This window comes from Budorcas taxicolor, chromosome 1, assembly GCF_023091745.1.
Source record: "Budorcas taxicolor isolate Tak-1 chromosome 1, Takin1.1, whole genome shotgun sequence".
Taxonomy (NCBI): Eukaryota; Metazoa; Chordata; class Mammalia; order Artiodactyla; family Bovidae; genus Budorcas; species Budorcas taxicolor.
In genome coordinates, this window is record NC_068910.1 from 48,558,537 (window position 1) to 48,574,739 (window position 16,203).

Sequence of the window (16,203 nt, forward strand, 5' to 3'; positions counted from 1 at the left end):
CTTGGACACACCTCCTTGCACAGACCTGTGAGACTTTCTTAAGAATATACATATCTGACATTGCTACAGCTTAGGGTATGCATAGCTGTGACTTACCAGATACTGCACAACCGTTCCCTGAAAGGGTTGTACCAAATCCACGCTTTTACGGAGTGTGAGTTCCCACTGTTTCATATCGTTGCCAACACACAGAAGTTTATTTTTGATTCTCTTATGGGTGAGAAATAGTAACTCAATGTTGATTTAATTTGCATCCTTCTGTGTTTCATTTGTTTATAACCATCGGAATTTCCTCTTCTGTCATTTCCTCCATCCAGTCCACATCCTTGTGGTTGTGTTTTTGCCACTGAATTGTCCCCCTTCTCCTTATGGATGTGTAAGCGTTCAATATATATTCTGGATCCCATGTCTTTCCAGTTAAATACTTTTCATAACTTCAATTTCCAGTCTGTGGTAGTGATTTCACTTTGTTTGCCATATCATTGTTATACAGATATAAATTTTAATGTATGTAAATTTAGCAATCTTTTCTTTCGTGGTACAAACTTTCTGTGTTGTTAGGGAAAGCCTTCCTAACCTCCAAATTTTAAACATTTCCCCCCATTTTTATTCTAGAAAGTTTAAATTTTTATTGTATCTGGGTATTGAATCCATTTCCCTGCAACTAATTAATGAAAGTACTGTGAGGTAGGAATCTAAACTCACTTTCCTCCATAGAGGTGACCATTCTTCTCAGCATAGTTTACTGAATAGTCTGTCCTTTTCTTACTGATTTAAAATGCCATCTCTGTTATTTATCAAGTCTCCAAATATGCATTTCCTATTTCTGAGTTCTTAATTCTGTAGCTCTAGTCTGTTTTTCTATATTTGCACCAATATTATAAGAAAATCACAATGTATACCGTGCATTTATTGCAAGGCATAAAGTACATTTATTTATGAACAACACCCAGAAAAGGCAAACACTCGAACAGGAAAATAAGTAAAGGGTATGAAGAGGCAACTTTACAAAAGGAGAAATTTAAAAAATTGAAGAAATGTCCAACAAAACAACAATAAAAAATGGCCTTTGTCCTGTTGGACTGGAGAGGTGAGTGAGACAGGAATTAAAACAGTTTTCCCATGTGGTTCATGGAATTGGTTAAAACCTATCTCTGAGGATCATTTAGCACCTATGTGTCAGAATCTCTGAAAATGTTTGTTGACTGTGCAATTCCGTTTCCAGAAATTTATAATAAGAAATGAATTGGACCAAGGATCATCGCTGGCATGGCAAGGACACGAGAGCACAGCTGGATAGTTTAAGATGTGCAGAGAACAGCAGCCAGACCTGGGTTCCAGCGCAGGGTCTGCCATGGGGGAATCTTGGGCCAGTTTCTCCCTCTCTCTGAGCCTTGAGTGTCCTTATATGTAAAGTGGGGAGAATAATAACTCCATAGGCTGTTTATAAGAGTTAGAGTTCAAGGATGTCAAGTGGGTGAGAGGGTGGTTATTGGTCTCTTTGGCCTCATTTATTATGACTGCTGAGATCTCCAGGCCCCAACAGGGGCTTCAGATACAAACAGCTCTTAGTGTTTTATAAGCTCACTGGGATCTGGCAGACAGGCTGTGAGTGTGGGCACCCACCTCCCCTGACTCCCAGCAGATGGTTCACAGAGCCCTGAGTGCTAATAGTGGCTTCCCAGGAAGTGGGAAGATTTTGCCTACAAAGGTCTGTCTAGTTAAAGCTATGGTTTTTCCAATAGTCATGTAAGGATGTGAGAGCTGGACAATAAAAAAGACTGAGCGCTGAAGAACTGATGCCTTCAAACTGTGGTGCTGAAGAAGACTCTTGAGAGTCCCTTGGACAGCAAGGAGATCCAACCAGTCAACTCTAAAGGAAATCAACCCTGAATATTCACTAGAAGAACTGATGCTGAAGCAGAAGCTCCAATACTTTGGCCACCTGATATGAAGAGCCGACTCACTGGAAAAGACCCTGATGCTGGGAAAGATTGAAAGCAGGAACAGAAGCAGATGACAGAGAATGAGATGGTGGGATGGCATCACTGATTCAATGGACATAAGTTTGAGCAAACTCTGGGAGATGGTGAAGGACAAGGAAGCCTGGCATGCTGCAGTCAACGGGGTCGCAAAGAGTCAGACACGACTGAGTTACTGAACAACAGCAAAACTCTCTAACCTTGGCTTATGTCTATAATGGGATCATACTGTATGCATTATAAACTGACTTTTGAAACATAACACCTTGTGAATGTCCTTTCATACTAACTAAACATCATCTGCTGCTGCTGCTAAGTCACTTCAGTCCTGTCCAACTCTGTGCGACCCCATAGAGGGCAGCCCACCACGCTCCGCCGTCCCTGGGATTCTCCAGTCAAGAGCACTGGAGTGGCTTGCCATTTCCTTCTCCTACAGCATCGTTTTTGTTTTTTTTTTTTTCCTGTAAGAAAAATAGTTGTGGGATATTCTACTGTACAGATGAGCCATAAATAGTTTAACCACTTCCTTGTGATGGGCATTCTTTTGTCCCTATTAAAAACATTGCCATAATGTTCTTCTACTGGTTCTCAAATTTATGAGCTACTTGACTCCAAGCACATTACTTAACCTCTCAGTGCGTCAATTTCTTTACCTGTAAAATGGGCTTAAGGCTACTTTTCTTACCTGGTTGTTAGGCAGGTTAAAAGAAACGACTTGTTCTAAGCATTCTAGCCCAGCTCTAGGCACATAGTCAAGCCTCAAGAGATGGTGGCTGATTGTTGTTACAGTGAGAAAAGTCATCACACGGACAGGGAGGAAGTAGGAACAGCATGGTCGAAGGTGCTGAGCCACGGAAGCATGAGTGTTTGTGGAAATGCGTGAATTTGGTGTGTGTGAAGCAAGGAAAATTTCCTGCAGCAACATGGGCTTGAACAAGTCTGGAGCTGGGTGGTGTCGAGGTCCACCCCAGCCTCCCTTGATCCCAGGTGCCTCCCAGAATCATCAGTCTTTAGAGCCTGCAATGGGCTCAGTTGTTTTTGAGGCCCAGGCTGGTGGGTCATGTCTGGGAAACAGCAGAGTTGGCTGGAGGCATCGGGTTGGAGGTGTCCCCAAGGAGGTGGGCCAGGGCCAAGCAAGCACCACTGGGATTCTGGGCACAGTCAGAGCTGGCAGCCCTGGAGGGGGACCCTCCTGGAGCAAGAGTCAGGAGGTAGGGAGACCCTGCTGCCAGAGACTCTTTCCAGCCTGAATGTTGGAACTCCTCATTCCCGCTCCTTCCCAGGTCTTCACAGGGATCTTCACAGCAGAGATGACCTTCAAGATCATTGCCCTGGACCCCTACTACTACTTCCAGCAGGGCTGGAACATCTTCGACAGCATCATCGTCATCCTCAGCCTCATGGAGCTGGGCCTGTCCCGCATGGGCAACCTGTCGGTGCTTCGCTCCTTCCGCCTGGTACCCGGCTGGGCCTGGCAGGGGTGGCTGGGCGGGACCCTGGGGCCACTGAGGCATGCCCTCTCTGAGGCCATCACTCAGTGCCCCCTGCTCTGATCTTTCATACCTTCACCCAGAAGCTGCTCGCTAGGTACAGCATAGGCTAGTATGGGCAATTTGGGGGACATAGAGGTGGGCAAGAGAGCTTTCCCTCCCTCCAGAGGGGCATTTGGGGTGGTATCCATCCTGATGATTTGCAAAGCCCTTTACGGTTCACCATGCCCCCTTTAGTCCTCACAGTATCCCAGGAGAGGAGCTAGTGTTACTGCATTCCCATTCTACACATGAGGAGGCTAAGACCAAAAGAGGTAAACCAGTTTCCCAAAGCCACATGGCAGGTAACAGGTGGAACCAAGTCTCCTGATAGCTCACCTGGGGCTCCACCTGCTGGTTTTAGAATCTGCATTTTTGAAACTTTACTGTGCACACAAATTGCCTGGCGATCTTGCTAACGTTCCAATGTGGATTCAGCAGGTCTCAGATAATATCAAAGACATGAGTCTGTGGACCATGCTCTGAGCTCACACTGTCTCAGAGGTCCAGGCATGGGGCCAGAAGTAGGTCAGGGAAGGCTTTCTGGAGGAGGTGGCTTCAACTTGGGCTAGAAAAGCAGAATGGTTGGGACAAAAAAGAAAGCCCAGGCTATGGATTCTAATCCCAACTGCACTGCCAAGATCCAAGGGATTTAGACAAGTTACTCCACCTCTAAAGTTGGCTTCTTCATCTGTCAAATAAGATAATAAAAGTGCCACCCTCATGTAGTTATTTGGAGTTCCTAATTAGCTGATCCAAGCATAAGGCCCGACACAGTAGGTGCTCAATAAATGCTAAGCACTGGCTGCCTTTCTCTATGATGACTGAGAGGAGGGAAGGATGGAGTTGAATGGGTGATTCAGGGATGGTTTGAGCCTGCCTGGAAGGACCCCTGATGAGGACAGGTCTGGAAAAGGGACATTCCATGATGGGGGAATCTACTGGGTGGTTCCTAGAAGTGAGACCAAGGTGAGTAGGAGGCTGGTGTGGGGACAAATAGAAGGGGTGTTTGGGGAGAGGAGTCTGGAGCTGTTGGCCTGACTCCCAGATCAGAGCCCAGTGAAACTACCCTCAGGCTCTGGAGAGAAACAGTAGTGTGTGCTCTTGGAGAAAGGGGCGAAACAGGTGTTGATGACCTCCAAGGGAGCCCTGGGTTTTCAGGCAGGAGCTAGGGGCGTGAGGATGTCCATGGGCGGTGAGAGCCAGAGGCCCTCACAAGGACCCCTCCCTCCCTAGCTTCGGGTCTTCAAGCTGGCCAAATCCTGGCCCACCCTGAACACGCTCATCAAGATCATCGGGAACTCAGTGGGCGCGCTGGGCAACCTAACGCTGGTGCTGGCCATCATTGTGTTCATCTTCGCTGTGGTGGGCATGCAGCTCTTTGGCAAGAACTACTCAGAGCTGAGGCACCGCATCAGCGACTCAGGCCTCCTGCCCCGCTGGCACATGATGGATTTCTTCCATGCCTTCCTTATCATCTTCCGCATCCTCTGTGGAGAGTGGATCGAGACCATGTGGGACTGCATGGAGGTCTCTGGGCAGTCACTGTGCCTGCTGGTCTTCCTGCTTGTTATGGTCATTGGTAACCTCGTGGTAAGTTGGCCAGAGGCCTCTCTCATGCTCACTCACCTACCCATCCATTCATCTACCTAGCTACCCACCCACCCAATCACCCATCTGTCCATTCGCTTACCCTTCCTTCCATCCATCCACTCCCTCTGTCAGTCATCTATCAAATCACCCATCCACCCATCAATCTCATCCATCCACCCATCCACCCATCCACCCATCAGTCTCATCCATGCACTCATCCACCCACCCACCCATCAATCTCATCCACCCACCCATCCACCCACCCACCCATCAGTCTCATCCATGCACTCATCCACCCATCCACCCATCAATCTCATCCACCCACCCATCCACCCATCCACCCATCAGTCTCATCCATGCACTCACCCACCCACCCACCCATCAATCTCATCCACCCACCCACCCATCAATCTCATCCACCCACCCATCCACCCACCCACTCATCAGTCTCATCCATGCACCCATCCACCTACCCACCCATCAGTCTCATCCATGCACCCATCCACCCACCCACCCATCAGTCTCATCCATGCACCCATCCACCCACCCACCCATCAGTCTCATCCATGCACCCATCCACCCACCCACCCATCAGTCTCATCCATGCACCCATCCACCCACCCACCCATCAGTCTCATCCATGCACCCATCCACCCATCCACCCATCAGTCTCATCCATGCACCCATCCACCCATCCACCCATCAGTCTCATCCATGCACCCATCCACCCATCCACCCATCAGTCTCATCCATGCACCCATCCACCCACCCACCCATCAGTCTCATCCATGCACCCATCCACCCACCCACCCATCAGTCTCATCCACCCATCTACTCGTTTACCCATCCTTCCACTTATTCATTCATTCATGGGCTTCCCTGGTGGCTCAATGGTAAAGAATCTGCCTGCCAATGCAGGAGACACACAATCGATCCCTGGGTCTGGAAGATCCCCTGGAGAAGGAAATGGCAACCCACTCCAGTATTCTGCCTGAGAAATCCCATGGACAGAGAGCCTGGTGGGCTATAGTCCATGTGGTCACAAAAGAGTCAGACATGACTTAGCAACTAAACAACAATGGCAATATTCATTCATTCACCCATTTACCCACCCATTCATGTATCTGTCTGTTACCCGTTCATTCTTTTCATCTCTCCACTCATCCATCTACTCTACCTATCCAGCTATCTATCCACTCATCAGTAACCCGTCTGTCTATCTCTGTCTCTACCAATCTATTAAGTTACCAATCTGCCTATCCATTTATCCACCCCCTCACCCAGCCGTCCACCCACCCATCAACCCCATCTACTCATTCACTTACCCATCCATTCATCTATCCATCAACTATCCACCTGTCAGTCCCCATTCATTCACACACATGTGCACCTGCTCATCCATCCATTTGTCCATCTATCTACACGTCCGGTCACTCACCCACGATTCCATCCATTCATTCGCCCATCATGCATCTTTCCAGTCACTCATCTATCCCTCCGCTCATTCATCCATCTCTGCATCCATCTATCCGTCATCTATTCATTCATTTGTCAGTCCCACCCATCTACTCATTTATCCAGCCAGTTATCACTCATTAAGCTGTCTATTCATCCACATCACTCTTTATTTGCTCATTCATTCATTTACCCCTCTAGTTACCTATTTGTTCTTTATGTATTCAGTTTATATCCATTAATTAATTATTTGCTCAGCTACTCATTACTTTATTAGCTATTCACTGTCTGATTTATCACCTGATTCAATTCAGCTTAACAAACATTTGCTGAGCCCCTGGTGCATGCTAAATATTGTGCCAGATGCTGTTGGGTGTACAGAGGTGAGTGTGGCCCTGACTTTGCTCGCCACCTTGAGGGAGTGAGCAGGTGGCGAGTTCAAACAGGCCTGAATGAAGCTGGTCAGAATGATCAGAGCCATTAAGGGGGAGACCATGGGTACCGATCCCTTTTAGCTAGGGAAATCCAGGAGGCCTTTCTGGTAGAGGGGACTTGTTGCTGACCTGATAGACAAGTGCTGCTAGAGAGGGAAGAAGCAGGTCAAGCAAAGCACAGGTGCAGGCAGGTGGAACGTGTGTGGGGCCTGAGGGAGCCTTGTATGTCACCCTGGGTAGCTGTGGTGAGAGGCCCTGCTGTCCTGTCAGAAGGAGCCCAGGTCTTTGCCCTCTTGGTCACCTGTCTGTCCCAGGGCGAGTGCATTTTGCCTTGTGTCTTTACAACGTGGGAAATTTCTGGAGTTGAGAGAGATCAAAATCTACATGCCAGAGATGGAGGCTTTGGAAGAAGCAAGGCTGAGAGGGGTCAGTGGTTCAGGGAGAAGTCAGTGTCCGCTGTGGACATGCAGCCTTCTTCCTGGGTGTACAGGGGGACCACACACGTTCCACCATCACAGCTGCAGGGTCTGGCTCCCGCTGGCCCCCGTGTGGGCAGTGCAGGCTCCACAGCCACTCACAAAGAGGTTTTGGGTGATGTGAGTACCACGGGCTGCAGATTCCAAAGCACTTCTCAGACCTGCCTCCTTTCTCCTCCCACGTGCCTTAAGCAGGCCAGGGTGGGCTCAGTCTGAATTGAGGTCCATCTCCCTCGGGCTCCATGGATGGAGCCCAGAGAGGAAGCAGAGTGCTCAGTGCCCATGGAGTCCAGCTCCCCGCAACCCCCTCCCCTCCCTTCAAACACACTGCCACTCGGGGTGCCCCTCACTCAGCCCCCAGCCCAGCAGACTCTTGTGTGTTCCGAGGAGGATGTGAGTGCACAGAGCTCTCAGCCCAGGGCCAGGCTGAGCTGCTCTCACGCACACACAGCCTGCGATTTCCAAGCGGATCTGCCTGAGGATGAGAAGATTAGAGGCTGCTGGAGGAGGGAAGCAAACGCAGCCCACGCAGCCCCCTCCCTGGCCGCCTCAGGAATTGGGCCGCTGCCGGGCGTGGGTGGAAGCAAGATTGCCATTGAAATGGGAAGTGACGATCAGGCAGGGGCCAGGGGCAGCAGCGTGTGATTGACGGGGAAAGCACCGGAAGCCGCCGAACTTCCGAAGCCGGCGGCAAGGAAGGCCCTGGCACACTCTGTGGGCAGACGAGGCTGCCCAGGCACCTCCTGCCCCACCCCCAGCCTGGCCCTAGATGCCTGGTGATCAGATGTTCAGCCAGGCGTGAGCGACGGCTGTGGTGGGCGTGTCCAGGGTGGGCTACCAGGAAGAGAGGCAGGTCAGGCCCAGGCCAGTGTGGACAGAGGCCAGAGGCCTGGCCAGGGGTCAGTGTAGACAGCAGCTCTGAATCCCATCACATGCCTCACCCCTCCAGTGACGACATAAAAAAAAAAGGCTGCCAGGTGTCACAAGCGATCATCTCTCTGTGGATATAGGACAGGAGAGCCCACTTCTTAACCTTTCCATACTGTCCACATGAATGAGTGTTAATTTTGAAACCAAAGGCAGGTTTCTGAGGCCTGGCACGCCAATCCTGCCCACTGCCTTCGTCAGAATTCTTCCCAGCTTGCTGACAGACGTGTCTCAGGGGCTTGTAAGAAGCCAGGGCAGGAAGGATTCAGATTGGGTGTCCACCTTCACACCACCCTGCTGTAGAGGCCCCCATCCGACTGGACTCCTTCTGGGAGTGGCTGTGGGGGAAGAACAAGCCCAAGGTGGGGGAGGTTGCTTCTCTAGCCCATCGGCCTGGTGGTGCCCAGGAGCCAGACTGCCCCCTGTGTGGAACAAGCCCGCTGCCATCTTCAGTTACCCTCCCCAAGACCCAAGCCCAGTCCCTTGTCACTCAACAGAAATTCGCCTTTTTAACCAAAACTAAACCTTCAGACTTGCAGGGTGGTTTAGCAACAAGCAGTAGTCAAGAACCATCCAAAGACAGGAGGATTTTGCAACCCCCCCATAGGGGTCTCAAATCCATAATAGTAAGTCTGTGTCTTCTGGCACCTCTGAGGCTTCAGCCCCTCCCCTGCCTCCCTGCAGCATATGGGCACTAGAGCTAAGGCTGGCCCCTGGCCCCAGCCCCAGGTCTCTCCACTCCATCCCAGCTGTCTAGCGTTACACAACACCCACCCGAGCACCCTTCCCCACCTGGACGCAACAACCCCCTCTCAGTGGCTTGACCCTGCAGTCAGTCCCAAGAGCTGCCACCTGGCCTCTTCTCCTGCCATCGCCCTCTTCTGTGCTCAGTATCCCATGTCCTTCACCTGGGGAGCATAGTAAGATCTGGGGACACCGCTGGAGTGTGCTGCACAGCAGGAGCCCCCAAATGTTTGAGTGGGGAACTAGCTTCAGTAGGGAACTTAGAGGTACATCAGATGCCAACAGATGCACAGGCCCCTTCCCAGGAGGTCCCCAAGAGCAGATGAGCGATGGATGGGTGGGCAGATGAATGGATGCTCTGGGCTGCTTCTGGCTGGGAGTCTGTCTTTTCCCTGGTAATCCCAGCTTGGATCCCACTTCCCAGGGAGCAGTGCTATGCTCACCATGACTGCATGTGTACATGCTAAGTTGCTTCAGTCAGGTCTGACTCTTTGTGACCCCATGGACTGTAGACCGCCAGGCTCCTCTGTCCATGGGATTTTCCAGACAAGAGTACTGGAGTGGGTTGCAATACCCTCCTCTAGGGGATTTTCCCAACCTGTAGATCGAACCCCTGTCTCCTGTACCGCAGGCGGGTTCTTTACTGCTGAGCCGCTAGGGAAGCCCTCACCATGACTGCATGGCCCCCCATTATTCCCAAGACAGCGTGACAGTATCTGCAGACTTTGACATCAGAGGAATCCACAGCTCTCCCATTGAATGTGCACCAACACCCAAGAATCCTGGGTCTGCACACCCTCAGTTCAGACTGTATCTGAACCCTTGGGAGGAGGGGTTGATTCTGGTGGTGAAAAGCTGGAAGAATGACCTCGGTTCTTCTTTGAAGAAAGGATTCAGCAAAGAGACCACGACTGTGAAAAAGATAAAAGCGTTTATTAGAAGCAAAGTACGTGTGGAAGAGCAGACAGACAAGTTAGGGGGGAGCAGCTTAGGCTGCTTAAATCGGGCAGTTTTCCATTGTTGTATTTTTTCTAGCCAGTCATCTCCATATCTGTTCCTAGTATGGACATGTATCTCTCAGTCAAGATGGATTCTAGCTGGCCTATTCTCACTCCTTTTGTCCTTCCCTTAGATTGAGGGCCTTCTCAGCACATGTGTTGGGCCGGGAAACCCATGAGAACACACCCAGTCAGAACCCAGCGCTCCCACTGGTCTCCCATCTCGAAGCATCAGCAGGAGACCAGCTGCAGCTGCTCACTCCAGGGCCTGTGTATCTGCTACCTCAGGATGAGAATTCACCTTTCCTTTCAGAGCCAAACTCTTTATATTGAAGGGAGTGAGAGCTTAGAATGAGGCCCTAGGGTCCAAGCCTTGCACTCTTTGCTTCTGGCCCTCCTCAAGGGTTCTCCATCCTGAGCGCCCAGGGCTTGGCGTTGTCTCCACAGGTCCTGAACCTCTTCCTGGCTTTACTGCTCAGCTCCTTCAGTGCGGACAACCTCACAGCCCCCGACGAGGATGGGGAGATGAACAACCTCCAGCTGGCCCTGGCCCGCATCCAGCGGGGCCTGCGCTTCATCAAGCGGACCACCTGGGACTTCTGCTGTGGGCTCCTGCAGCGGCCGCCTCAGAAGCCCGCGGCGCTCGCCTCCCAGGGCCAGCTGCCAGGCTGTATCGCCGCCTCCAGCCCCCCGCCCCCACCAGAGAGCGAGAAGGCTCCCCCAGCCCGCAAGGAGACGCGGTTTGAGGAAGGCCAGCGGCCAGGTCAGGGCGCACCCGGGGATGCCGAGCCTGTGTGTGTGCCCATCGCCGTGGCCGAGTCAGACATGGATGACCCCGAGGAGGATGAGGAGAACAGCCTGAGCACAGAGGAAGGGTCCAGCAAGCAGGTGAGCCCACAAACCCTGCCCCTCATGTGCATGAGCACCGCCTCCTGCCCAGGGGACCCAGCTTCACTCGGAACAGTTGCCCCAGTAGGGATTGGCCTGGAGGGGGAACACAGGCCACCCCCCCAGAACCAGCCTCGTGGAGGCATGCTGAGACCGGCTGGCAACCCTCTCTCCCCAGCCCAGCCCAGGAGGGCATCTTCAAGGGACTATCATTCATCCCCTGGCTGGACACGGGCAGCCAGTTATTCAGAGAGAGAAACCGAGGCACAGCAAGAGAGACAGACTTGCAGGAGTTCCTCACAGGTCTAGGACAGAGCCAGGAAGCCTGGCTCCCAGACCCAACCCTGACCTTATCCCCTCCAAGACTAACAAGGCGGAGTGTCTTGGTGAGTGGGGGAGAGTGGCCTCCTGACCTCACCACTGCCCCTCCCCCTCCCCCCAGGCCCAGGGCTCATTCTGAGGTTTAAAAATAAGCATCCCTAAGATGGCAGTTGTCAGAGACAGCACTATCTTATCTCCCAACCTGTTATTTTTAACACTTAGGACTGGAGTCTGAACAAAAGGGACAGTGCACCCCACCCCCTCCCTGGCTCCCTCAGTGTCCTCACGGCCTGAGCCCGGCTCAGGTGGCTTCTCCCAAGGTCCTTGGTCAGACAGTGAGGACTAGGTCTCTCGGTTTCACTGGGCCCACGCTGGCCACCTCCTTGGGGCCTGCACTGGGTGGGTCTGGCTGAGAAGAGCAGCTGCTCCCCTGCATGGAATTTGATCTGTGGCTCCAGCCTTGATTCCACAAACTCCTGCCTTCCTGTGGTCCCAGAGGCCAGCTCCTGCCCTTTCAGGCAGGCGGCGGGACAGCCACAGAGTTCGTTGGGGGAGGGGAAGGGTTGGTGTTGCCAGAACCGTGGCTTAGAATTAGCTCCAGGACGACGCTTCCAGCACAGGAGTGGAATTCCGGCTGCCCCTGCTGTTCCTGCTCCTCTGCTTCCCTTGAGCCTGTTGGCCCTGAGACGCGTGTGTGTGTGTGTTGTGTGTGTGTGTGTGGTGTGTGCGTGTGGTGTGTGCGTGTGGTGTGTGCGTGTAAGCTGAGCTGCCATGGGAACTCCTGGGGAAAGCCTGTCCTCCTAAGTGGAGCTGCCAGCACCTGGGATCTGGACATCGTGGCGCACTGACACCCTTCGAGAAGTGAGAGGAGGGGGAGATTTGTGCCAGCCAGGCCAGGGGCTTTGTTTAGCTTTAGGCCCTTTGCCTGGTCCTCTCAGGAGCTTCCGTCAGCCTTAGAATGCCTGAAGGAGGGGTCTTCAGTGAGATGATGCCTCACGAAGAGAGTAGTGAAGCAGAGCCAGGATCCTGGAAACACTGGCTGGGTAGCTCATGGGCTGGGGGTCTCTTCAGCAGGAATCCCAGCCTGCATCCGGCAGCCCAGAGGCCCTCCCGGAGCCGAGGGTCTGGAACCAGGTGTCGGAGACCACCTCCTCTGGGGCCGAGGCCAGTGAGGCTCAGGCAAACTTGCAGCGGCAGCGGCGAGCAGAGGCCCCGGCCCCAGGGTGCAGTGAGGTAACGCACACCTTTGTCCCCGAAGCCACTGGGGCACTGCCGCTGGGGCTGGGGGCCGTGAGAGGCCCCCAGACACCAACCTTCTGGTGGGAACCACAGCCACTATCACAGCCAGTGTGGGAGACCCGTTTGCAGAGTGACCCCAGACAGGGGAGGGATGGCTTGGGGCCCAGAGCCATGGGGAAATTCAGGAAGCAGGCCCCAGGAGCATGCCACAGGACTAACCCCAAACCCCTGCGTGTTCACCCCTTCCTCACTGGGTTCCTGTGCTTTGGTCCTGTTGGCAAATGTCTGTCCTGTGAGTCAGCCTGGGGGAGTGGGGGAGCTCTGAGCACAGGCTCTTAACACACGAGCCACTAGCCGCTTCTCACCTGGACGGAAGCTGAAGCAGCAAACACGAGGCCTGTCAGAGGCACTTGCTCTGGACACAAAAGAGTTTTAATTTGTGCTCATTACCAATACTTTGGCCGCCTGATACGAAGAGCTGACTCATTGGAAAAGACCCTGATGCTGGGAAAGATTGAAGACAGGAGGAGAAGGGGATGACAGAAGATAAGATGGTTGGATGGCATCACCGACTCAATGGATACGAGTTTGAGCAAGCTCCAGGAGATGGTGAAGGACAGGGAAGCCTGGCATGCTGCAGTCCATGGGGTCGCAAAGAGTCAGACACAACTGAGCTACTGAATAACAAGACAACAGCGACCAACATTTAAAAGCCAGAGACTTTCCTATGAAAAGTCTGCATTCTGGCTTGTCTTGAAATAAAAAAAATATCGGAAGAAGAGCTTCCCTGCTGAAGGGTGTAACCGCCTCCTTGACCAGCCAGAAAGCTGCGACTGGCCAGACCGCTGCGACTGGCCAGACCGCACCTGCCTGCCTTCATTCCATCACCTGCCTGGCCCCGTAAGCACTTGGGTTTGCAGCCCCTGAGCTAACTGGACTGTGGCACTGCTGGCTACACCCCACCCCTGCTCTGCCAAGCACCCAGGAAGGTGGAGGTCATGTGCTCAGAGACCGTGCCCAGGGCCCTTGTCCTGCATCCTGACCTCAGCCTCAGTCCGGCAGCTGTGACTTGCCCCAAGGCAACATTTCTCCTTTGTCTTGTTCCTTTCATGGGATGGGCCCATGGGAAGCTTTGTTTTCATGGCCAGTTTGGGAGTACAAGGGCCTAATGGAATCATCGCCCTGACTGTGCAGGTCACACTTGTCCTCCTGGAGGGTCTGACACACCAAGGCGGAGGGAACAGGAAGACACGGGAGGGACGGAAGGTCATGGACAGAAGGGGCTCCCGTACTGGAATGCTGACCTTTGAGCAAGTCTGGTACCTCCATCACCTCTTCAGATCAAGTCACAGTGGAAATGAGGAGACAGCCAGGTGGGCTGGGACTTTCCTAGGAGAAGGACCCCTCATCTCACTTGCCCGGGAAATCCTGAGAACTTGCCATCTCTAGTGTCTGAAAAGAAAAGGCGCCCAAAGACCCTCCACTGTGCCTTTCCCAGCTCAGCACTGCACGAAGCTGGAGTAAGGACGCGAACCTCAGAACCACAGAAACCGCCCTGCACCCAGGGGCACTCTACATTTTCACCAGGATCCAGTCACTCCTTACAGCCAATCTCAAGGTTAAAGAGGACTTTGAGACAGCAGTGGACTGAATTGTGGAAGGAAGAGAAAAGGCAGCATTGAGAGCCAGGGCTGCCCAAGAACTCAAACCAGCTCTCCCCAGAGTGGAGCGGAGCCTGAGCAGCGTGAGGTGGACAGCTGAGCTGGGTGTTGTAGATGTGATCTGAAGCAAATGAAGGCTTCCTTCCTCCCCAGAACCCTCTTCCCTGCCACACTTGTCATTAAGGCGGATTCCCAGAGGCAGAGCCAGCGCCCGGCTTCCTGTGCAAATGATTGATTGAGAGGGTGCCCTCAGGAGAGACCTGTAAGGAAGTGAGAAAAGCAAGATAAGGCAGAAGCAGCAGCTCCAGGTGTTATGCTGGCTGGATTCCAGCCTCAGCTGGGTCCCTTCCTTATCAGTCCGTCACTGGGTGTCAGCCACCCTCGACTCGGGTTGTAACCCCCAAACTTTTTCCAAGGATGGCAGGCCCCTGGCTAAAGGCACTTTTCTGGAGATGGGGTCAGCTAAACAGTGTTCGCAGCAGCTGGAGACAGGTGCACTGGCCCAAAGAGGGGAACTGGGCAGAACTACAGCACTCCTACTCAGGTGCCCACACATGACACACACAGGTGCTCGTAAGGGCAGCGGCACATACCTGTCATCATCAGATTATGCGGGATCAGGGCCACAGAAACCTGCGTGACCAGGCAGGGAAGGTTCCAGCACCTTCCTGCTCTAGGCTGTGTGCCTCACACCAGCACCCGTATGAACTGAGTGAGAAATGTGGGCTGGGGTCCCTGGCCTGTCCTTTGCATGTCTGACGCTGTGCCTGTGTGTGCCTCTGACCCTGGAGCTGACTCTGTTCTGGGCGTGGGCTGCCTGTTTCCTGTGTGTGTGCTGGGCTGCCACTGTGTCCACATCCCAGCGTGTGTCCCTGTTGCACCTCATGCCTGTTTCACTTCCACCTGGATGCCTTCCCCATTCCTGGGGTTTTCCCAGAACCCTTGTCCCACCCCTGCACCCCTGCCCTAGACACCAGCAGCCCAGAATCACTGACCCAGGGGCCCTAAGGTCCAGCCCCGGTGAGCTTCGTGACAGGTTCCCATCCCCCTGGGCTCAGATTCTCCAGGTATGCCGTGGGGGATGGCCTAGGCACCTCCACTCTGGGAGCCCCAGGCTGGAGGCTGCTGCAGAGCCTACGCTCATGCGCTCACCCACCCCACCTCACAATCCTGCCTGCAGCTTCCCGAAGACAGTTACTCTGAGGGGAGCACAGCAGATATGACCAACACTGCTGACCTCCTGGAGCAGATCCCTGACCTCGGAGAGGACGTCAAAGATCCAGAGGACTGCTTCACGGAAGGTACGGCCCCGGCTGGCACTACGGCCCAGCCTCAGCCCTGCGCAGAGGGGCAGGAGGACCCGGAGCTCCTGCGTCACAACCCGCTCTGGCCTGGATGCCTGTTATCCTTTCCCCTTTCCTCAAGACCCTGGGGGCCTCCCCACCTGCCCGTGATGTGAATTATGGCAGGTGTGCCTTCAGATGTGTTTGGCTGGACCACTGTGGAGTGTGGAGTGTGTTTGGCTGCGTTTGTGGCGTGGTGGTATGACTGGGGGCCCCCATAGCGGCAGGGACTGGTCTAATTCCCCCATCCCCTTAGGCTGTGGCACAGCGCTTGGCACGTAGTAGGCCCTCTGTAAACATTCAAGGTGGGTGTGACATGTGGCCGTGTTGCTGACAGCATCTGGAGCTTTTATGAATCCATGGTATATTTGGAGGGCAGCTGGGGATAAAATGAGGGTTTGTCTTCCATGTGGCACACCCTTTGGGACTGTCAGTAAGAAGTCTGCCCTTCCCAAGGCTCAGAAACTGCAAACATGGAGAAAGTCCAGGGACCGAGCACCCCAGGGGATTCTGGAACATTCCCCCAGGGGGTGAGTTGTCCGGGTGAGCACGGTTCAAGCTGGAGCCCAACCCAGCCCCAGCCTTGCCCTGGCCCAGACCTGCCAGGCCCTTC

The 16,203-nt window shown here is 53.4% G+C and overlaps 1 protein-coding gene across 1 annotated transcript in view; it reads left to right on the forward strand.

Moving 5' to 3' along the window:
- Positions 1-16,203, forward strand: part of SCN5A (sodium voltage-gated channel alpha subunit 5) — an 85,820-nt gene that overhangs the window by 40,177 nt on the left and 29,440 nt on the right. Inside the window, exons 14-18 of the mRNA XM_052649864.1 lie at positions 3,266-3,439; positions 4,748-5,104; positions 10,586-11,026; positions 12,419-12,580; positions 15,428-15,548. Coding sequence (XP_052505824.1) covers positions 3,266-3,439; positions 4,748-5,104; positions 10,586-11,026; positions 12,419-12,580; positions 15,428-15,548 — 1,255 coding nt within the window. The remainder of the gene's footprint in view (positions 1-3,265; positions 3,440-4,747; positions 5,105-10,585; positions 11,027-12,418; positions 12,581-15,427; positions 15,549-16,203) is intronic.